The 23337-nt window shown below is 39.5% G+C and overlaps 2 protein-coding genes across 2 annotated transcripts in view; one reads left to right on the forward strand and one right to left on the reverse strand.

The window, feature by feature from the left end:
* Window positions 1-3780, forward strand: part of CCDC73 (coiled-coil domain containing 73) — a 95185-nt gene extending 91405 nt beyond the window's left edge. The window contains exons 19-20 of the mRNA XM_071455294.1: window positions 549-682; window positions 3317-3780. Of these exons, the coding sequence (XP_071311395.1) occupies window positions 549-682; window positions 3317-3496 (314 nt within the window). The 3' untranslated portion in view covers window positions 3497-3780. The remainder of the gene's footprint in view (window positions 1-548; window positions 683-3316) is intronic.
* A 516-nt stretch (window positions 3781-4296) lies between these two features.
* On the reverse strand, window positions 4297-19001 carry EIF3M (eukaryotic translation initiation factor 3 subunit M). Its single transcript, XM_071455290.1, has 11 exons — window positions 18844-19001; window positions 17378-17510; window positions 16278-16416; window positions 15796-15919; window positions 15273-15367; window positions 10691-10774; window positions 9326-9425; window positions 8849-8930; window positions 5630-5773; window positions 5018-5078; window positions 4297-4590 (listed from the first exon to the last, which is right to left on the reverse strand). Exons 1-11 carry the CDS (start codon window positions 18883-18885, stop codon window positions 4470-4472), a joined length of 1125 nt encoding a protein of 374 aa, XP_071311391.1. The 5' UTR covers window positions 18886-19001; the 3' UTR covers window positions 4297-4469.
* Window positions 19002-23337: the final 4336 nt, after the last annotated feature.

Raw genomic sequence — 23337 nt, forward strand, 5'->3', positions numbered from 1 at the left:
TTAATCTACTCACCTGCCTTTCCTACCTTTAGTAGAGGCTACTGCCTGACCACCTGAAACATTAGATAGAGCCATTAACACAAAGACTCCTTATTAAAAATGGTTTTTGATTGTCTGAAAAGCTTTGCATTCATGTCTTTTTTTATTACAAGTCACCCTGGAATATCATGTTATAATGGCATTAATTATGCATTTTATTATTGTTATCACACGGTGAGTTTAAAGTAATAGCATTTGAAAAAATATATTCAGTTAGAATATTTAGAATACATACATTTACTACAAATCACTTTTCTGTCATTAACCTAATATGAGAAAATGAGAGAAAACATTTTTAATCAAAGTAGAAATATATCTCATCTTTAGAGAAAAAATAGATGAAACATGGGAAAGAAAAAAAATGAAGGGCAAAAGCCTACAACAAAGATCCAGGGATTTAAAACAAAAATATTTGATTTTTTAAGATCAGAGGTAAACCAGTTTAGTCATTCACAATTAGTGCCTGGAGACTAAATTGCAGTTGTTACCATTTCCTTTTTGTCAATCAGGTTCTAGCAGTTTGAACAGAGCTGCCAACACTCTGAATGCCTCCAGTATCCATCAAGAGCCCCAGGGAGAGCCTAGTGAAGAATGGAATGCTACAGCAAAGGCTTTTTATGATTCTTCTTTTCCCACAGAACATGTAAGTCAATTAAAAATATTGCAGACCAGACCTCAGTGAGCTAATTCCACAGATATTTGTACAACTGTACCCATCTGGATACTTTAAGGCTGAGTCAATCTCCGAAATAATATCAAAAGGGCAACAAGACACCATTTTTCACAATTAAGGTTGATAGAAAGCAGCAGGAAAAAGTCACAGCACATGAATCAAACAGATGCTAACCAGTCTGTTTGGAAGGGGAGGAAGAGGCTAGTCTATTGTGTACCCTAATCAAAATCATCACTTACAGTAAAAGTAGAAGTTAAAGAAAAAGAAAAGGAAAATGGTAGAATGTAAAAGTATAAAAACATTGTTTCCTCTATTACTTGATAAGACCATGTCATTTAAAAGAATCCATGGAAGAATAAAAATTCAGCACATCTGTGAATTAGAACCTATCCATTTATCACACACTGTAGTTATGTGATGCCCTATTTAGAGTAATGTTATTTTTAGGGTAACATTACACAAACATGTAAAAACCTGTTGTTTCCCAATGCCTCATCACTGCATTTTCAGATCTATGTTAGACTCTGGAGCTTGAACAGCTCTATTAGAATTTGACCCAATGTTGAATGTATGGTTCAAAAGTGATACAGCAATTTACAGCTGTAGCTGCCCTTTCCTTTTTAAAGAGGTTCTAGAGGTATTTTTATTTCTCAGGTAGTTAGGGCTGTCTCTGGATGAGGTGTACAGTGGTCTCAAGTGACAAAGTTTGCTGACCAGCAGATAATCAGGTTTTGATGCCATCAGCATCCACATTCCCTGAAATTCACCAGACTGATGTTTGAAATTACACCACTTTCCTAGCCTGATTCTACTTGTGAATGACACAGTGGTGGATTTTTCACCAAACACAGTGCTGGTATTTACTGTGTGTCTCTTGCTTTTTCTCAGAGGTGGAAGCAGGAGCTGAGTGAACTCCACCATGTAATTACAGCTGAAGCAAAGCTGTGTTTCATTATCTGGTTGTGGCTATGTCTGCTTTGTCACCTCCAAAGTAAAGCTCCTGGTGTGCTAGCTAAGAAAAAGCAGAGATGGACAAGAACTGTGCCTTGCTGGTTTCACCTTAGATTTTCCAAATCCTTAATCTATGAAATCTCAGCCTGTAATAATGCACTCCTTCCTTTCTGTGTTGGTGTCATTCTAATGCCTTCTGTTCTCAACTTTTTGTCATTTTAATGACCAAGATAAACAGGCTGTTGGGAGCTGCTTCCTTTGCTTTGACTAACATGTATGATTGCAACTGGAGCAGACTTAAGCCTTCTTCAGTTTGGGTAATCTCATTCAGTCACAGTACAGTACTCCAGAAATGGATAAAAATTATAAAATTCTACAAGTGCACTTAAAATTCTAGTAAAAATATTAAGAACTGTTTTAAACATCAGTCTGTCCATGCTTAAGTACCACAGTAAGGATGAATAAGCACTCCCAGGTCAGTTTAAACATGCAGTTTTCAGCACAGGACAGGTTCAGCCCCACATGCTAATCCACAGGGATTTTCACTAGTGGCTTGCAGTGAAGCATGAGCTGTTTGTTGCTGAGGCCTTGGGGAAAAGCATGAGAGAATTAACAGGTTGAAACTTTTCACTGCTCAAATGGAGAAGTTACTTCCTCGCTACAAGGGAGATGCCAGTCATTACTGACCTGAAGTATCAGTACCTTCAGCTGCATTGTTACAAATGCAATAGTGAACAATTTGCATGAACTTTATTGTTCATATTTCAAACTTTAAGAAATGCTTATAGACTAAGGAAGGTAAGCTTTAGCACAAAATGAATGTGCTAAAATAAATAGTGCTTTAGAACTGGCTGGGGCACAGTTGCCTAATATTATAAAAATGACTGAGCAGAGGGAAAAAGGTCTCATCTTGTAATCCTTGCACAGGAGCAGAGTCTGAGAGGTCACCTTGCAGCTCATAGAGCCAGTGCTGCAGGGGAGCTGCTGGTGCTGCATGCTGCTCCCCCAAGAGCCACACAATCCCAGATTACAGGTGGAAAACATCATTCAAATGCAAGGGTTTTGCTCATCAGGCAAAAAACCTGTTTCCCTACTGTGTTGCCATCTGTCTATGATTTGGATAGATACAAAGTAGCTAACAGTAATATATCAAAGAGTAATTAAAACTATCAAAAGAACAAAAAAGATCTTTAACATAAAAAAGCCAACCTATTACAGACTGTGCATCACTGATGTTTGCTTTCTAATCTATAGAGTGAAGTGGAGAGGGAGTTAACACTATAAACCTCAAGATTTTGGGTTTTGTTAATCAAATGCTTGCCTAGCAATAGAAATGTCAATTGCAACATTAAACTCTTTAATTAAGCTATTTATTTTGCTAATCTGCATTCTAATACAAGCTTGTCTTATTTAAATCACACTCTTGTACCAAGTCTTATGTTAAGGTTTGGTTTATAAAAGTGTAATTGTCATTATCAAATTTTCTAAGTCAAATACAAGGCAAACACTTCTAATTAAATGTGTTTTCTCCAACTGAATTATTTTCCTGTTAACATTTCCTCTCTTGCTTAATGTTCAGCAGAATCCAACAATCTGAACCTTTGTACTTGAATTTCACTGGGTTATCACCTGCTAACATTTGTATTCTGTCAGGTTAAAGAAGGATTTGCTGCTTTTGTCACTCCAGCAAGAAGTGACAAAGCACTCAAAGATGAGGACAGCTGCTCTCTTAGGAACTCCAGCATACAAAACCAAATAGGAGGAATTGAGCAATTACTGAATTTGGAGAGACTTCATTCAGCAAGGAAGAGAAAATATGAAGAAGGCCAGTGAAGATGAGCACCAGGAGATAAGCATGCTTTTAGGCGTAGACAGATCACTTCCCTAACCCAGATTGTAGAGGTGTTCCTACAGAATATGGTATATATGTGTAGTTTCATGTTTATAGAACATGTTAACAGTTCTTATGTTCCAAAATGTATACAATTCCTACTCCTAATGTTAGTTCTGGTTCTGCAATCAAATTCAAGTTATTATTGGCTTTGCCCAAAGTTAAAAACTTCATAAGTTAATGCTTTTATGTATGTTTAGTAAAATTAAATAATTATTTAACTGTACCCTTCTCCTGCTCCTCAGAAGTTGTGGCTGAAATAGTTCAATTCATTTTCTCTGACAGACTGCTCACTCAGTTTTCAGGCAAAATCACCTCCAACTGTTTCAGGATGCAATGGGTTCTGCAAACATTTACAGCTACTTCCAGCAGTTGTAAATGGCAGAAGAACAGAAAAATCTTCTGCTCACCTTTACTGCCAAATTAGTTAAGTCTATCTGTTGTAGTTTCTGTATCAGTGAGGTCTCTTTCAACCCTGAAGGATCAGGTATGACTACAGATATAAGGCAGCAGATCTAGTTTCATGAAGCTTCACTTCTATTGGGTCACATTTCTTCTCCCTTGGGTCTAAGGGAAATTTTCTCTTACTTTAAAAATACTTGCACTATCATTTTTCTGACCCCCCTCCCTTCCTCCCCACACCTCCTGCAAAGAAAGGTCCCCATACTGTGAAGTGAACAAAAGAAATATAACCAATATTGCCAGTTTCTTGTTGCTGATTATGTAAGAAAATCAACAGAAGACATTTTCCCATGTTAGTTTTATTGCCTCTTTTTTTTTTTCTTTTCTGGTTTGGCAATTTAGAATATTTAGCTTCTTTAGGCCAATTGCATACATTTTTTGGAAACATTCACAAATTATCAAAGTTTTGAATAAAGTTCATCTATAGCAATATTACTAGGTCAAAAAAAATTCTTAGGTGTCTGAGAGACTGAGGAGACTGTTTTTCACTTGATTCAAATTTTGTTTCCAGGTGTTTAGAGTGTCATACAACTGCTGCCACTGCTGCTTTCCAAAAGTCCGATGTGTGCTGTGACTGGAGAAGTAAAACAAAATTGGGAGAAGGTTACTAGAGATGTCACACTCACCTAATCATTCTTCTACAGCATTACTTTACTCTCATGAGCAAATAAGAAAATTCCCATTTTCTCTCTAGAAAGGGCTTCACTTCAGCAGTTAAGAGAATTCTGTAGCCTTCCCAAATATTTAAAGCAACAACAGTCATTAGTATTCCTGTCACTAGTAGGTCATTAAATGAAATGTCCTGGAAAGTAGGACTCTTTCATTAAATAAGCTAATCACATTCAGTGTGAGCTTTAATAAAATTATGATAAATAGCAACTATTTAACTACCAGCAACTGCTAGGAACAATACCTTGCTTCTAGTTAGAATATTCTACAAATGTAAGTGAAATAATTAGAACACATGAAGTTCTGCAAAATGCCATGAAGAATTGTCTTACCTGACAATGACTTTCCTCTGTGTCTGATCTATTTTGCAGTACACCATCTTTGTCTTTACAGCTGCAAAAAACAATGCTGTTTTGAGCAACATTTTCATGATAGTGCAAAGGTATTAAACTGCACAAAAATGATTCAAAATGAGATCAATACAAACATAAGAACTCAGCAGTTCACCTAATCTGTTTTGCTGTTGGTTTTAATGGTCTAGTAGGCAGAAAAGCAAAATGATGTAACAATATGAAGGTCATGCACAAATCCTATTGTTTGGTGCCAATCTATTAAAGCAATATCCTGTACAGATTTTATGAACTTCTCTCCCCTACAAACACATCCTGTTTTAATGACAGCAAACAAAACCAGATGACAAATTAAACCTGCAAACAATTTATTAGTCCTGTGAAGAATTACAGGAGATACAGTTCCTGTCACTGAGAAGAGAAACACTGGTTAAAACACAGCAGTTGGGCCTGTCTTTCAACATGAAGTTGTGCAGCTTTAACTTGTAAAAAGCACAGGGATCAAAATTACTATTGTTCTTAAAATTTAACATTAGCTGAGAAGATTATAAAGGTCTTGTTGATGAGCACTGTGTGCAGAACCACAGTTCTTACCATCAATGACAAATGCTTCTACATCATCAGCCCCGATCTGGAGTTCCTGCTGCATTGTGTCAAATGAGATTTCTTTATTCTCTACAGCCATTCCCATGAACGTAAGGAGCCTCATCTTGGCCATATTGTGTTCGTGCAACAAGCCTGAGGAAAAGTGTTGGTAGTTTAATTAATGATTTAATTGTAATCCATACAAATAATTTGCTTTTCATGGCATTTTTAATATATATGCTTCCAATAATTTAATATTTATTTCACATTGAAATATATTCTACTTTTCATTGTGAACAGTGTTTCTGAGGTAAAATACCAAATCCTGCATCTGCTTTGTCTTTTGCTAAAATAGTAAGTTTCATTGTGAATTCATCACGACTCAGTTGTTTTTAGCAGAAATGTATTCTCTACAAAATTTTTGGCTTTTGAGCAGTAAAAACATCACCTAAACAGAATTTGAAGTGGTAAGAGTGCAAGTGAAATTTTCAGTTGCATCACCTGGAAGAACAGCAATGCAACAAAATGGAAAATCCACAGCTGGTTATGCCAAAAATCTTCTTAGAGCCTCACCACTCATTCTGTGGTTTCTGGAAAATGAATCTCTCACAGTGATGCTTCCAGAACAGAACACTGTGGTGCCAGAAGAAAGCATTTTGCTACTGAATTTGTTTGTCCACAGCAAAAAAAGCATCATGAGGCTCATGTAAGCATCCAGTGTGGCTCAGAAAAGTGCTGTTCAAAACCAGCTGAACGGATACTGAGGTCAGGCTACAGCTTTTACATAGCTGCATAAATGCCAACACAAGGAACTGAGCCAAGGCCTTGCATGTCTAAATCAGAGACCATTTTCCTGGAAAAACATCTAGGTCAACCAAGTTAAGTCACTGAAATGAAACAAGGCATTTCTTAATCCCAAGGTCCACGAGGTACCAACTAAGATCCAGTGGAAGTTTCTTAAAAATGAGTGTCAATTTTTTTGTTGTAGAATGACATTATAAACATTCCCATAGCTTCAGTAAATATGTAAGTTTGGAATTTATAACACCCATAGGCTAGCAGGGAAGCACATTAGTGCAGGACATCATGTTGTGTTAATTAGCTGTAATTATGATGCAGGTTTCCTATTTGGCACCGATTCAACAAAAATGAGATCACCATAATTCATACGAATGAGGAGCACCAGCAACTATACCTAACTGGGTTTAATGGAACTCTACAAGCGTCAAAAAATCAATTAGCACACATTAACCCTAATTAACAAATGCAAATGAGATGCTGATTAACTTTGCGAAGAACACTGCTGATAATGCCAGATTAACTGTGGCCATGTTAGGGCGATGCAGTTGACACAGATAATGCTACTGCTGGCCTAAGTTGTCAGCATTAATAAAACAACAAATTGTAACAAACTGATGCTGCCTGTGGGAGCCTGCTCTGCACAGCTTTCCTGGGCCACTTCTAACTGGTCCTGGTCCAGGAAAGGTTACAACTACAGCCCATGCTCTACTACCACTGGAATCCTATTCTAAACCTCTTTAAAATAAAGGTATTTTGGCAAGTTATTTTTAAAAAAATGTCTAAAGCATGGTTTAAATCTCATTGCTTTTAGGAATAGATAATTTTTGAATGCCTCATCTTAAAACTGCACTGTTGTCTAGACCAAACTGCCCTTGTTTATCAAAGCCACGGCTGAGCCACTCAGTTCCCAGCATTTCCATCTGTGCTGCTGCCAAATCTCTGCTTGTCCATTGCTCAAAGACACAGAGAGGTTCTGGGCACACCACACAGAAATCACCGTAAGTGGAAGGTGAGACTGTCTTTCCAAACAGTTGCACAGGTATCTAAGGATTTTACTAAGATTTTATCAATCTTAGATATATGGAAAGTTCACACACTGAATTAATTCATGGAGGGAAGCACAGACACTGGGAGGCAAGGCAAAAGAAACCACAACGACTGAACGTAATACAGTTAATGCTACATAGATGTGTAACTGATTTTCCATAAATGTATTCAAATGTTGGTGTAACAGCAATTTCAGCAAATACTTCTGTGAACAAGTACCTAAAAGATAAACCCCAAACCCACTTTCCCCTGAGAAAGAAAAGCATAAGATGTCTGCATAACTCATGTTCAGATACACGTGACTAAAGATACACTTATCCTATCGAGACACATTTACAAGCTACCAAAAACTTGCTGCTATATCCACCAAAAAATCCCATTGGTATTTCCATCATTTTAATACCCAAAAGTACCACCATTTTAAAGCTCTGAGAGCAATTATTCTAAGAATTGCATCACACTCCATTAAACAAAATAATGCATGTGTTAAAATGCTGCACTAAACTCTGTTTTAGCAAAACTGTGGCTTTTCCTCACATGCATCCATGCATCCAAGGCAGTGTTTAAGTGTCATTTGAAAATCAAAGTTATAAAAAAAAAATACCATATTTTTATGGAAACATTTATTCATTACCAATATGTCAAAACCTTAATGCAGTAATAAAAAAATCTGCATCATTGAGCAATTTCTGCATTGTCACTGACCCCTGTCCTAAAAAGCTGGAATATAAAAAACGTAATTTTAATGCATGCAATAGCTTATGAACCAGTGCTCCTTTGAAACAGTCAATTACACATCAACGGGGGAGTGTCAAAGTGTTAATTACTACTCCTTTTTTCCACAGTGTGTAAATAAAGAGGGTGCTGACATTAACATTCCATCACATTGCTTCATGTGATGAAACAAATTAACTGGGACAGACTGTGGCTTGCTGGGTCTAATGCATCAGCACAGGCAGACACACACACACCATTTGTATGCTTTATCTCACTGCTCAGAGGTATTTGCTGTTACAAAGTTATTTATCATTAAAAAAAAAAGAGGAGATTTATACAAGCTGGTGGTTTCCTCAATGTAGTTGTGATCTCTAGCCTAGCCTGGTGTATGAATGTGTTAAACCCTTCAGGAGGGGAGTTCTAAGAGAAAAAAAACAGTGGGTAAAACCACAGTTCTCTTCCAAAGCCATAAACCAGCTTGTTTTCAAAGAACAAACCATGGTTAGATGGCCCACTCACAGTCTACAAGAGGTTATCATCTACAAACTCTGCTCTGTTTTGAAATTTCCTTGCTCCAATACATGGATTCAAACTGAGTTACTCTGTGGCTTCCACACCTTAAACCATGTAAATAGTCAGAAATGTAATGATCTGAAAACTTACCCAGGGAGTCAATGAAGTCTTTGTTGTTCTGATAAAACTTGACATAGGACGCTAGTTTAGCACTTACAAAAATTGTCAAAAGCTAGAAGATGGAAAACAAACATGAGAACAGTTTCCCCTCTTTGCAGGCTGGACAGATACAGACAGAAACTGTGGATATTGAAAAATAAGCTGTTAAGAGCTGAAATTCTGCCTTCTGGCAATAGATGTGGGCAGTCTGTGCTGAGCTTACTTCCTTTCCCCAGACTTAAGATTTGCTACAGAACTCAAGTGAGGGCAGGACTTGTAACTCAGTTTCTGAAACTTTGAAAGGGAAACATTTCACATGCAATTTTAATTTTAAAGACTGTAAAAGAAATAGCACATTGCAGCTCAGGATTACTGACACAATAACTGTTCTAATGGATTTCAAAAGACACATTAAAACAAAGCAGTCTACTGTTATCAAACCATCTCACTAAAAACAAAGTTACTTACATCATGAATAAGTTCTCCTTCCAAAAATTTGACTGGTTTTAAGGCAAGAAGATGATCAAAGAGAAAGGTATTTGGATCCTTCAATGCTCGTACAATACATCTGAGGAGAAAAGGAAAATGCTTACTTTCAAAGCAATTCTCATCTTTATGACTAAGAGCAACTCAATTTGTTGTTCCTTGCTTTCTAGGAAACAAGGGTTTTCAATTATTATTAGAAGTAACATATGTGACATTCCAGTTTTAAACTTCATTTTACAGATAGAAAAAACAATGAACAGGAAGCATTAAAGTAGTTTGTCCAGTATTCCAAATGAAATGTGCCAGGTGGTCAATCCACAGATCACCCTACAGTTTTCACCTATGCATTTTTTTTTAGTTTCACTGTGCTCCTAAAATTCCACAGAATTAAGCTGTTTTGGATGATTTAATTACACTTAAATACGTGACACAACACAGAGAAAACCCCAACACCAAAGAGTGCAAGGCCCAGGATTTCTCAGCTGCAGCTGCAGCCTAGAAGCAGGAACTCCAGAAGAAGGCTTTTCTCAGCAGCACATCAGAGGCCTGGGCTGGCTCTGCAACAGCAGCACACCAGGAGAACCCGAGCTCTGCACAGACACAGCCCTGGGCACATGAGTTCTCAGAGGGAACAGGCTGCTGTAGGGGAGCCAGTGAAGTTCCCACTGAGGCACAGACATTCATTTTCCAAAGGAGTCATCCTGATTTTCCTCCATGGTTAAGTACAAACAACTCCCTTGAGAACTAATGGTAGTGCGCATCTAGCAGAACCTAAAGAACTAATTCCTAAGAAAAACCATGATGGTTAGAACATCAAAACACAGGCATTTACTCATTTTGGCCAGTGGGGAAAATGCACTCTTATGAATCACTTTAGTCTCAGCTTGTTCAACAGGTAAGCTTATTTCTGTGCAGTTCACATCCTTTGTACTTGCTCATAGAGAAGACGGCAACAATATTTGTTTCAAGACAAAGTGCTTTTTGAAAAGAATGCTCGCAGTCAGATAATAAAACAGGCAAAAAGTAAAACCACATGAAATAAAGGATTCCAATACAGATTTCAAGTGCACAGCTGATGTAAAGTCCTTACCCAAGGCTGATCTCAGCAGTGACCAGCAACTCTCCTGTGCATTTGCACACTGGAATTAACCTGGCTGTGCCTACAAACAGCCAGACCTACAGCAGGCTGCAGAGACAAACTCCTGACTGAGTCAGCAAAGCTACACAAGAGGCCAGGCAGAGCCCTTGGCATGCCAGGCCATTCGATCCTCTCAATAGTATGGGGATCAAAATAATTTGGCAATTGAGGAAAAGTTACTTTTAAGGAAACTGGGAGGTCAGCCTTACCTGTGAGCATCAACTCTAGCCTGGGAAGCATTGTCCTCTGTGTAACTTCCCAATAGCTCCACCATCACTTTTGCTGCAGTGTCACTATAGAAAAAAAAATTAAGTTACCTCAGGATTACTGAAAAAATAGTTCAAATAAGACACTCAAATATTTAAATAATTCCATTATGATGTTATAGGTCAAATTAAATCACATTTGAAAAAGATGTAGATGATCCCTTTTAATTCTAGCGGAGAGAACAAATTAGCTGGATGTATTCTTTCAATTCTTGTTCTACAAAATGTTTATCTTCACCCTTCATTTCATTCTCTTAAACTGATTAATTACCTGCTGGTTATGGAAAAAGCTCTCTGAGCTAGGAACAGCTTTATATGGTTCACTAGAATGCTCCTCTAGTGCACATCTGGATTTAATCACTGCGCAATAAGTAGCGCTGCAAAGTTTATTTCAAATGTAAAATGGCATCTCTTAAAGAATATTTATGGTCAGGAAAATGACTGTATAAAAGCTGCTCTCTTCTTTCACAGATTCTCTCTTGAAGTATTCTGAGTGAGAGCTGCTCATTTTATTGATGAAATTATACAGCCAGCAGTGAGACTGGCTGAGGCTGCTGTGAAGCTTCCAGCACTGCTCTGACAGACAGCTTCTGGACAAACAACTCCTTCTCAGAAAGCTGAGCAAACCCTACAGCCTTGTCTCCCCAGATTATCTTGTAAACATCAAAACTATTGCAAACCAGCTCTGAGATTGTTACTGTGTCATTTTAACAGATTTTGATTTATTTTCACTTCACAGCTTTACCACCAACAAGGCCAGCAGCTGCTGATGCTTTTTGCAAAATTTACACCAAATTATCCCATGTGGTCTAAAAGCACACACAATTTTCCTTAAAATAAAACACTGGGAGAATTAAATTTCAATTTGCATTAGTGACTTAGGCCAATGGCATCAACTGCACAGGGAAGAACAAACCAACACAAGATGCCCAGTATGCTCTGTGCTGTGCCAGAAGTTTAACCCATACAGCAGCACGGGGCTGAGTGGTTTTTGCAGTACAAGAACAGTGTCTTTATATGGGTATTTATTTGAAATCTCACCATACCACTGCTGACAGCCACTCCATAGGGTGAAGTTTGTTCTCAGAAAATTTATCAGATCTGAGAGATGTGCAGCACAAATATTAAGACACCATGGGCAACACCCAGTATCATATAAAATCTGGATGTACATTTGCCCCAGGCCGGGGCATTTTCTATAGATCCCAGCATTCCAGAACTATATTCAGGGGTATAAGCTTTAATGAAACATTTGTTTTAAAACTCCACCATTAAAGAGGTCAGCTTATGTTTTGCCCTGGTTACCAATACTGACATAGATGAACCCATAATTCTGTATCAGTGAAAAGAAAAAAAAAAAAATTTAGGCAGCTTTATGTATGAGAGAAGCATTTGCATGTAAATCACTCTGTGACTGACTATGATTTTAGTACTGGTGAAATCTTACCAAAATTAGATGTTCTAGGAGACAAAGGACCACTTTAATACAAGAATGGCAACATAGAGATATTTAATCAATATGAGGCTCAGCTCATGTGGTACTCAATCTAATACACAACTCCTAATTTAATGAAAGCTTTTCAGCAGTTGTTCTTGTGCACTTCAGAGCTGTGTTACAGTTTTCCGGCACTTTTTTTCCTTTCCTAATCTTTCCCTTAGCAGCAAAAACTAAAAACTATAATTTAACTAAATTCAAACAGGATTTTCAATTCCCTGGCTTTTTTTTTTAAGTGGAGAAGGAGTGGAATTTTTCACTTGTATTTCTAGGAAACAACAGAATGCAAAATGACAATTACTCCTGAACTTTGTGTGCTAAATTGTTGTGAACCTCAGCAAATATGGCAGCCTTTGCATTCTATTCTATTCAAATATGGCAGCCTTTCCGTTCTATTCTATTCAAACGTGGCAGCCTTTCCATTCTATGGCAGTCTTGCATTCTATTCAGTGTCAGATTACTACTGCAAATGAGGCTGTTCAAGCATTAATACAGATCACTATTTTACCACAGCTGCTTGTTAAATGTGTCTCACCTTAGGTGCAAATGTGAACATTTTTTCTAGTAAAACAGCCTGAATGAGTGCTCTTGGCTCCACTTGCCAGTCTAGATGCATAACTTGACAAAAAGCCAGTGAGAGCTTAAGAGTGATGGCAGATAAAGGGAACAAAAAAAACACAGCAGAGCATTCAGAGACTTAGTGAGATGCTGGAATTGAGTCTCTCTACATTACATGATATTAAACTGAACCAAAATGAAATGAAACAATTACTCTGCAGGTGCCTGACATGCTGAGCTTTTTGCTGCAAGGATTAATAGCCAGACTTGCCAGACCTGTTTGAATTTAACTTGGGCAGGGCCAAAGCTGCTGAATCCTGCCAGCAGAGACCAGCTTTAAACTGCATCAAGGTGGCTGGAAAAGGTTTGATAAAAGAAACTTTCACTTGTCACTGCAGAAAAAGGGACACCACACAACCTCTTCACATTTGCTTTTTAGGAGCTACCAATCTATTAACTACCAATACTGGAGATCCACTGGGAGTAAGTCTAATTAGCTACAGAAAACCATCTCTTCTGCCACACCGACCAAAGTTAAAACAGAAATCAAGCAAACAAAAGAACTGAATTGTCTTTAACAATCTAGTTCTTTTCCCTTGATTATAAATCAACAACAGTAACTGAGGTACGATTTTTATCATGTACTTTTCAGTTCCCACTTATCTTCCCATACTGCAAGATAGAGCAACATTCCTGAGTGCTACAGCTGGAATGCTGCTGTGAGTTTCCCATACTATTGCAAACACTGCCCACTGATCCAGGAGAGTGAACCAGGTCAAAGGTGCCAGGGTCACTTCTTGTTTTCTTTTCTGAAGAGAAGTGCAAGTGCCCTGAAACACTGCCTGGACACCGAGTGCAGGAGTCTTACACAGTTTGTGGAAATTTTTATTGGTTGTCTGAAAAGAATCACCTATGGTTAGCAAGCAAAAAAACATTTAGTAGCAAGGTTACTGGTAGCAGTGGAAATAAAAACTAAAGTTTAATCCACTGATTTGATAGCAAGACTAGCTAAAAATAGTTGGCTTTAAAGTTTGGGAATGGAACTAGTTAAAACCTCACAATAAATCAACAGGATGGGAAGTGAGGAAGAGCAGGAATGTTATCAGTGTAGTATTTCTGAAACAAGGTAAGCACTAAGCCATGGAAAAGATCTGTGACTAACATTTCTGAATTAATTTTGACCATCTGAAATCTGCCATACAGAACTACTGATGCAAAAGCATTTGAGTGTTACAAACAGGAATTCCCAGTAATGTAGCTCACAGAGTAACTACTCCATGAGGATTAGTCATCCCTAAACTGAGGTTATGATCCTGCTATGCTGATGCAGCATTTCCAGACTACAATTCCATCAGGGCACAATATGCCAACTGTCCTGACAGATGGAACTCTTCTCCACCTGTGACAGCTTCACACTTGCCTTTTTAAACCCTCAGCAAGGTCATGTCCCCAGGCCAAGCCCCTGTGCAGTCACACAAATGCCACAGAAGCACCAACACACACAGGTACTGGCAGCTGGAGGGGACAGGAACAGAGGCTACAGGACAGAACTTCCTTTTGCAGCACTGCAAGGTTATGCAAATGCTGAAAATGTACAAGTGCAGTTCTGGTACCACTGTGGGTCAGCAGTGGAGGGGGCTTGATGCTGCCTCCCTATGAAAATAAAAAAAAACTTGAAAAAATAACTCAGAGTGGAAGGGCAGGGGGAAGCAACACACACCCCCCACATCCCCATCCCAAAGTGCAGGGACAGGTTAAGTAGGTTTGAGCTGCTGTGGAACAACACCCAAACCACTGGACAGTAGCCCATCACTGCAGCCCTGGCCAGGGCAGTCAATCCACTGCATCATTTCTGTGAGATAAACTGATGACAGCTCTCAGTTCAGACCTGCAGCAGTTTACAGGCACCATACACACTGGATTACTCTACATGCCAGAAGACAGTGGTCTGCCAAGTTTGTTACATCAAAGATGCTTCTTATGATCCAGGATAATAATTCAAAATGGCCAAGCAGGTATTCTGTGGACATTAATTTCCATGACTAGTGGAAAGCTCTGTCCTGAAGGTAATGTTTACATAAAAAGACTGATTCTGCTAGCCATGATTGATAAGCCTTCCCACATCATTAAGTAAGAGATAGCACTGCCGTGCACTAAAATGTCAAAAGTGCAATTAAATAATAAACTTGGCATAATGCTACAATGCACTAAGATGATTATTTATAGAAAGGAATAGTGCTATTTTGGGAGTCTGTGGTTTGCAGCTAATTCACTACTAACTTTAATGTTATTGGGAACACTGGTTTAATGCAAGAGTGCTTAAAAGTATTTTTTAAAAGCCCAGAAGTGTATTTGGATTGAATTATCAGTACAGATTAATTTTAACAAGTCCTGTGAGAAATGCTTTCCCTACAGATCACCTATAGTACATCAAAATAGAGTTGTCTAGTATGTATGACTTGTCTTTTATACCTTTTCTTGCAGTCTACCAGGACATCATAGAGCAGTCTCAGGAGAGTGTGCTTTTTCTCTGTGGCCAGATTCCAGTCAGAAATCCATTTTCGGACCTAGGTAGAATACGAGTGAAAAAGAAGCATTCAGGAAAAAATTAAAATAGCACTACAAACACTCCTCATTTTCTCCCAAGCAGAAAAGGATCAAAAGTATCTTGCACAAAGGTTTTCTGATTCTCATGCTCCCATTGCTCCTTGTCCTATCACTACTTGCCCATGTCAAGAGTTGCTCTGCCTCTTTAATGAGCCCCCTTTAAAGTACTGCAATAAAGGCATCCTGGAGCCTTCTCTTCTCCAGGCTGAACAATCCCAATGCTCTCAGCCTTCCCCCACAGGAGAGGTGTTGCATCTCTCTAATCAGCTTCATGGCAATTTCTCTAGGCTCTGGCAATTTGTAAGAGATGGTCTGTATCAGCTCTGAGTAATATTCAGGTGCAGCATGGTTCATACAAAGGCCACAGCTTGAAGGATCACTTAATTACCTGATCTAGTTCAGTTGGAATGTACTGGATGGCACCACAGGACGAGGCCACTTTGAGAAGGCTGCAGTACACTGTGTACCTCACAGGGGTGTTCTTGTCCATGCCATGGAAGAGATTGCTCAGGCTAAAGCACAAACAACCAACAACGGAGTTACAGAGCTTTCAACAAACATTCCTGGAGTGCATGTCAATGTTCTTTGAAGACACAGGCTAGTACAAAGCATCTGGCAGCACCTTACATGCATGAACTGAAGAGCTTCCAGTTTTGTAATCATTTTCAGCAAGGCTGAAAACTATGCATATTAATTGCACTTTGTAACACCCAAAGAAAAAAAATTGGTACTTCTAATTTATGACAGTGAAAAGAAGGTAAAAGAGTGCTTCCTGCAACACCCCACACTTTGATTTAAGGGCATACAAGATACTCCTCCCTCTTCAGAGGCACAATTACTTTGTCTCACTTTGCCCTGTCCAACACTTACAGCTGCAGTCTGAGAGATGGGCGCTCTCCTTCCCGAAACTTCACTAACTTCTCACACAGGTTTTCAATCAGTGCTTCCTGTTTGTCAGGTTCCAGGATGAGAAGCAGAGAGACAACACTGTTCATCACACTCTCCACATCTGCATGAACCAAAACATACAGCTGTTGGAAACTGCAAGCAGCAATCAGCAGCTACCTCGTGCTGGATATTCTTTTGATAATAGTAATTCATACTTTTGATAATAGCAATTAATACTTTTGATAGAATTACCATTTGGCATGAGCAAGAATTGTAAAAGAAAGAAAATGCCAAGATGCCAACCTGGATATTCATCAGAATGTACCAGACACTTGGCTCAGGTGGGCTTACACCAACAAACCTCCATGCAAGACAAGAGTTACCACTCTAAGGCCAACACAGAAGGTGGTGTTTGATATCACACTTGCCCTGAATTCTGTTTACACGCAGGAGAAATCAGAGGAACTCTAGGTTCCACACAGTGGCTTCCTCCTGCACGTCCAGGAAACTGCCCACGGGTCTAGAGTGAGAACAGTAACACCTAGTGCTCAAGCACAGTAAAACATTTCACCAGGAGCACAAGGGATACCCAGACCACAGGGAAAATGTCCTCAAGAACACTGAAGTGTATTACAAATCCTCCCCAGCTCCTGTTGTAAGCATGGTGTTCCATCCTTTCCAAACAGAACCACGCCAGTTTTGTGTTTTCTTTTCAGTCTGCCCAATTATCAGTCAAACAAAGAAAAAGAACAAAATTCATTACATATGGAAAACATTATCTATTCCCCAAAATGACACCTGAGCATCAAAAGCTCTGTTTTACATACAAGTCTCTGCACCCTCATTACAAGCAGAGTCTAGCTCAACTTCTGACTTCTTCAAAGAGTGCTGGAAGTTTGGAGAAAGGAGGGGCAGAGTACATGCAAATATTCCAGGGCAAAGATGGAAATGAGCACTTCCAGTTTTATGAGGATGCTCAGCTTGTGTTTTAGTGCTACACATCTCTAAACTCTGCCAACTGTTGCTGTTTGAAAGCACTGATGGCGATAAACAGCAAAACCAACAAGACTTAAAATGCAAACCTTTGTCATCCTCTTTCAGGCACACATCACACACTTCAATGATCTGTGCCAAGTCCACATGAAGTCCACCTTCAGCGTTTTCTTCAGAGATTTCTGCTCCTTTGGATTTCAGGTAAGCTCGCAGTTCTGCAGCCTTAAAAAAGAGAAAGACAACACATACAAAACACAACAGTTGTTTTGTGAATAACAAACTCAAAGCAATTAAATTTCTTACAGATTTTTGTTCTGCCAGATGCTGAACCTGCTGTTTTGCCAGTGACTAACAGGTCACAGAGCCGTTTCTCACAGTGTCAATGTGTCACTTAACTGGGTACTGCACTGCAGACGTAAAAAGTTTTTATAAGACAATTTCTTATGAAGTTTTACTCTTTTACTCCCTCTGTAAACATCAAACATCATAACCATTCAATTGCTTGTTCACCAGAAAAGAAAAAAGATATAAACAAAGGCACTTTAGAGAGGGCAAACTTTGTCTTCCCAACTTCACAACAGTTTCTAGTCTAATTATAGAACAGTTTGGGTTGGAAGGAACCTTAAAGATCATCTTGTTCCACATCTATGCCATGGGCAAGGAACATTCCACTAAACCAGGTGGAAAGCCCCTGGTCTTATCCAGCCTTATAATGTCATGAGCTGCTTTAGACTGTTAGGACTTAAACCTAAGTTTAAGGTTTAATCTAAACCTACACCAAGAAAATACCCTTCCCTCAGCAACAGGCCTATTCATTGTAACTCAGGGCTTCACCAGCAGAACCATAACCCTTCACAAACAATCTGAGGCCATACAGCTTTTGGCATTTGTGACCAGGAGGCTGCTGTAACATTTACATCTCGTTCAGTGTCAAATCATTCTGGAACCCGAAGAAAAAGCTAAATGCTCTGGGACAAATTGCTGTACTGAGGATGTTTCACACCAGCTACTTGATGGAGCTGTACTAGGCATTATGGCAAGTGAAAACTGGGCTGAAGGCTGGTAGCCACGTGTCCATTTCTTGCAGATTTCCAATGTGTACACGCATTATGTATACATAAAAATGTATGTACACATACTTACTTCAACGACACTGGCAACAAAGCCAAAGGCATAACAAAGCAGCAGCTCAAAGACAGAATTCCCCCTTCCCGTGCCTGTAGTACCGAGAATTCTACAAAATCCAAGTAATGCCCATATGTGAACCCGCTTTCTTCTCCTAAATAAAAAGCAGGGCTGAGGAGCGAAGAAATCGAAGTGCCGGAGAGGCGAAACATTAAGAGGGAATGTTCCGGGTTATCTTATCTGCAAACACCGGGTTATCTTTCAGCCACTATATTCAAGTTTCTCTAATGGTCTGCTCGGTCTCTGTAGGGAACAGCCCGGACGAGCTCGCGGCGCGCACGGCGGGGCAGGCCCGGCCCGGGCTGCCGCCCCCGGCACGGCTCGGCTCAGCCCCGCGGCGCGGGGCCCATCGCTCGGCGGGGACGCTGACCTGATCCTCCTCGGTGATGTCGATGAAGGCCGGGACGCTCATGGCTCCGAGCACGCCGCGCTCCGGAAAGGCGGAGCGGCTTCCGCCACCGCGCCAGGCCGCGCCGCTTCCGCTTCCCGCGCCGGGCGGGCGGGCCCCGCGCTCCGGCCGCCCCGTGCCCGACTCGGCACGGCCCTGCCCCTGCCCGGACCGCTCCGCCCTGCCCGCCTCGGCCCTGCCCGGATCGCTCCGCCCTGCCCGGCACGGCCCTGCCCGCTCTGCCGGCCTTTCCCACCGCCGGGCGGGACCCTGGAACCATCTGGGCTCGGCCGCGGCACCAACAGCCACTCCTCCCGCTCGCCTCACACCCCTCACACTCCTTTCACACTCACGCCTTCCTCTCTCCTCGTTTAAAAGCCGACGTGCTTTTGCCTAGTTCTTTTCCCGTGAACCAGTTAGATCACAGCCTTGTATGTGTGTCGGGAGTGAAACGCGGTGGGAGTAAGGGCAGCAGCTCCCCAGCGGGCCTGGCACCTTTTCTTTATTCGGCTTGAACAAGCGAGGAGCCCTCCCTCGGTGTCCCCGGTGTTTCCCGTGTGTTTTCTGCTCAAGAAGTTTCCTGGTCAGCTCTGGCACACCACCAGGAACACAGGGTGACTTCCCAAAGATCAAAACGTACAATGAAAGCCAAGAAAATCATAGAATAGCTAAGGTTGAAAACACCTCTAAAATCACCCTGTCCAGCCAGTAACACAGTTAGTAAAGGTTGCTGTACACAATCCTTATTTTGTAAACCTGACCAAATCATGACTGAACTCATTTATTGAGTCCAATAACTAGAGCAGGGTTTTTAACACCGGGTTCTGAGTCTCCACAGCACTGAGCACAATGAAACTGATAAAGGCCCACAGTGCCTTTATTAAATGTTATGACTCTGCTTAGTTTTAATCATCCACATGCTTGTGTAACTTTTAAATAATGCTTCAACTTTTCATTTTTCCATCATATCAATCCTGCCTAATTAGCTCATTCTACTTTGGGCAGTATTTTTAAAATATTATCCCTATTGTAGCTGATTAATTATCTTTTAACCAGGATATTTTAATACTGGCTGATTGATAGTCTTACCAGTATTTGTATTTCAGAGGTCAGCATCCCGGAAGTTTTGGACAGATACAGGGATAGGGCTCTCCTTTGTGTGTCTGATCTCGAAGGGGATCTGATTTTCAGAGAATGAGTGTTGGAGCATTTTTAAAGTGTAGGTGACTTTCCACTAGTACTGCTTAACACAGTCCTGTGACAGTAAAGGTGACTGGCATCCATCACCCTGGGGAACAGGGCTACATCATGCATTGGATTTTCACACATCTTTAGGACACATTTCAGGAACCATAGCACCTGCCTGGTGCCAATTTCCGTTCTAGAATATTCTGCATGCCTGCAAGCTGCAATGAGTGTCCTATAGATCCCATGCTGTGTCTGAAATAAATTCCTCTGCAGATGCCTGAGCTACCTCAGGGTGTGTAAATGGCCCAAGTCACACAGGGAACTCCCAACCCCAGTGTCTTTTTTTATTTAGGCAGTGAAGGTTTGTCATGTATTATTCTGAATATACGAAAATAAAATAAAATAACTGTACGTCACATTTAGGAGACAGGCCACAGCTCCAAAGAGCTCTGCTGAAATATCCTCATATGGTCTGTTGCATGATACTTTATTTGTCCCAGAAGAATTCAGATGATAGATGATGGCTGGGTTTGAACTTGTGCATCAGGAAGGCCACTTTGAATATGAAGGAGGCAGTCTGTGTTTTGTGAAACTACCCATGCAAAGAGGCTGTAGTGGAGGAACAGCTTTCAGTGCCATTGGAATGATGGCATTCCTGTGGAAATGAGGCCGTTGTTTATAGCCCCGTCTGCAGTTCGGGAAGCCAGTTCAGAAATAGGGTTTATATATATATTTTATTATTTTATAATATTATCTAATACAACATAATACAATAAATACTATATAATACTATATAATATAGTAGAATTATATTTATATTATATTATATTATATTATATTATTATATCATATTATATTTTTAATATTATATTGTATATAACCCTGGTGGGGTTAAGGCAGGGGAGCCAGAGGTGCCTGTATATATAAAAAAAATATATATAATATATATTATATATTATATTTTATATATATATATATATATATATATATATATATAAAATATATTATATGTATTATATATATGGTATATTTAAAATATATATATTATATATATATTATATTGTATATAACTCTGATGGGGTTAAGGCAGGGCAGCAGAGGTGCCTATATATATATATATATGTGTGTGTATATATATATATAAAATATATATATTTTATATTTTATATATATATATATAAGTATATATAAAATATTGTATATAACCCCGATGGGGTTAAAGCAGGGGAGCCAGAGGTGCCTGCGGAGGCTGCCCGGAGCAGAGCTCCCAGTGCCCCCAGTGCCCTGCAGCGAGGGCTGTGACCTCAGGGCCACCCCGGAGCAGGAGCCACAGGAGGTCACCGTGGCTGCCTGACTGTGCAGGCTCTGTGTGTGTCTTACAACATGGGCAAGGTCTTACCAACCGAGCAAGACTTAGCTGCTGGAGGAAAAAGAGGAATTTTGGCCGGTACTCGCTGTAAATTGTCTTGTTTAGTTTCTGTAGGCAAACCAGAGAGAGAGGTGGAGTCTGAAGTGATGTTCTGTCCTGTGTGCTTTGAACGTGGTTTCTGAAGAAAACAAAGTCTTTGTTTTTAATGGAGGCTCTTAGAAACCAGCAGTCAGCTTTTGAAAATAAAGGGTTTTGCATTAGACTCTAGAAGCTGATCCCCTTTCGGTAAAGGCCTTGATTAAAAATATATTCTCCAATACAGAAAGGATGCGCAGACCCCGTGATAGCAGAATTATTCCTCTTCAGAATCCCTCTTATTTATAATTTATTTATTCATTCATTTATTTATTCATTTATTATTAATTTATAGTTTATTTAGTCATTATTTATGTGTTGTTTGTTGTTTATTTATTTACATATTTATGTTTTCTGTTTATTTATTGTGCATTTATGGTTTATTTAGTCATTATTTACCTGTTGTTTGTTGCTTATTTACTTAATTATTTATGCATATATTTATTTATATATTTATATTTCTATATTTATTTATTGTGCATTTATAGTTTTTGTCATTATTTATGTGGGGTTTTTTGTTGTTTATTTATTTAAATATATTTCTTTATATGTTAATATGTTTTATGTTAATTTATTATGCATTTATAGTTTATTTAGGCATTATTTATGTGTTGTTCGTAGTTTATTTATTTATTTATTTATTTACTTACTTACTTACTTACTTACTTACTTATTGTTACGGTTCTCTCTGCAGGAGAGATGAGAGTAGAGCTGCGTCTCCGGAAAGCCGTGTGATGATGATGAGCAGCCGCTGGGAACTGTCCCTCTTTTCCCCGTCGGTTTTGTGCTCAGTGCCCTCTGGAGGTCTTGGACACGCAGTGACCCAGGCGAGTCCCGGCTACGCGGCTGTGCCTGAGCTCTTCAGGACTCCTTACTTCAAAGGTTCTCCTCTTTTCTTTTTTCTTCTCCTTTGGGAGAGATATTCTAGCCGACCTAAACACAGTTAAATCAGCTTTTAGGTTGAGTCAGAATTACGGCAGATGAGTTACTCAGAAAAGGTAAAAAATAATTTAAAACTTCATCCGAATTGCCAGACAGCCAAACTAAATCTGTTTCATATTTAGGAGCTTTGATTAGCTTTATCAAAGTATCGAAGTGTGTTTCCTGTTTATGTTTCTGTTTTCTCCCTAGTTCTCGTTGGGGCTAAAGGGAAAAATAATGCTAAAATACCCCTGGAGCCTCTTCTTGCAAGATATATCAGAGATCTCAGGGGAAGCCTGTTATCCTTATTCTTCCAGCCAAGTTCTGTAGCCAGAGGAACTCTGGATAACTTCAGCAACTATAGTAACTTTTGGGTGCTCATCTGGTTTTCTTGCAATCTGTAAGTTCTCCACTTTTGTCCACTTATTCCCGTAAGAGTATCAGTTAAAATAAATGGCTGCATTGCCCTGACCAGCATGCTATCTTCATTCAAGATATGTATGAAAGATTCAGACTTGAAGAAGCAAAATTCAGTATTACATTATTATTCATAATATTGGGTTCTGACATGGAGTTTTGCCTCTGAAAAACATTTAGAAATGGATTTTTTTTTTGACTCTTGAGACACTTATTTTGCTGCTAGTGTAGCAGGTGTTTTTCTTAACCATTTTTAAGGAGAAATCCTAAGTTTAGAGGAAATGAGCACTCAATTATTTAAATTTCCTGAGATTAGAGGAAGAACACTTTGCCAAACAATGCCTCTTCACTTCAAAACCTCTCCCCATAAATTATGTTAGGGGATCTTATTAAAAGTCTTTAAAAATTTCCTATTAAAAATGGTTGATTGCAGTCCAGACCATCAC

The sequence above is a fragment of the Agelaius tricolor genome, unplaced genomic scaffold, assembly GCF_023055355.1.
Source record: "Agelaius tricolor isolate 1412-34295 unplaced genomic scaffold, bAgeTri1.0.p SCAF_46, whole genome shotgun sequence".
NCBI lineage: Eukaryota > Metazoa > Chordata > Aves > Passeriformes > Icteridae > Agelaius > Agelaius tricolor.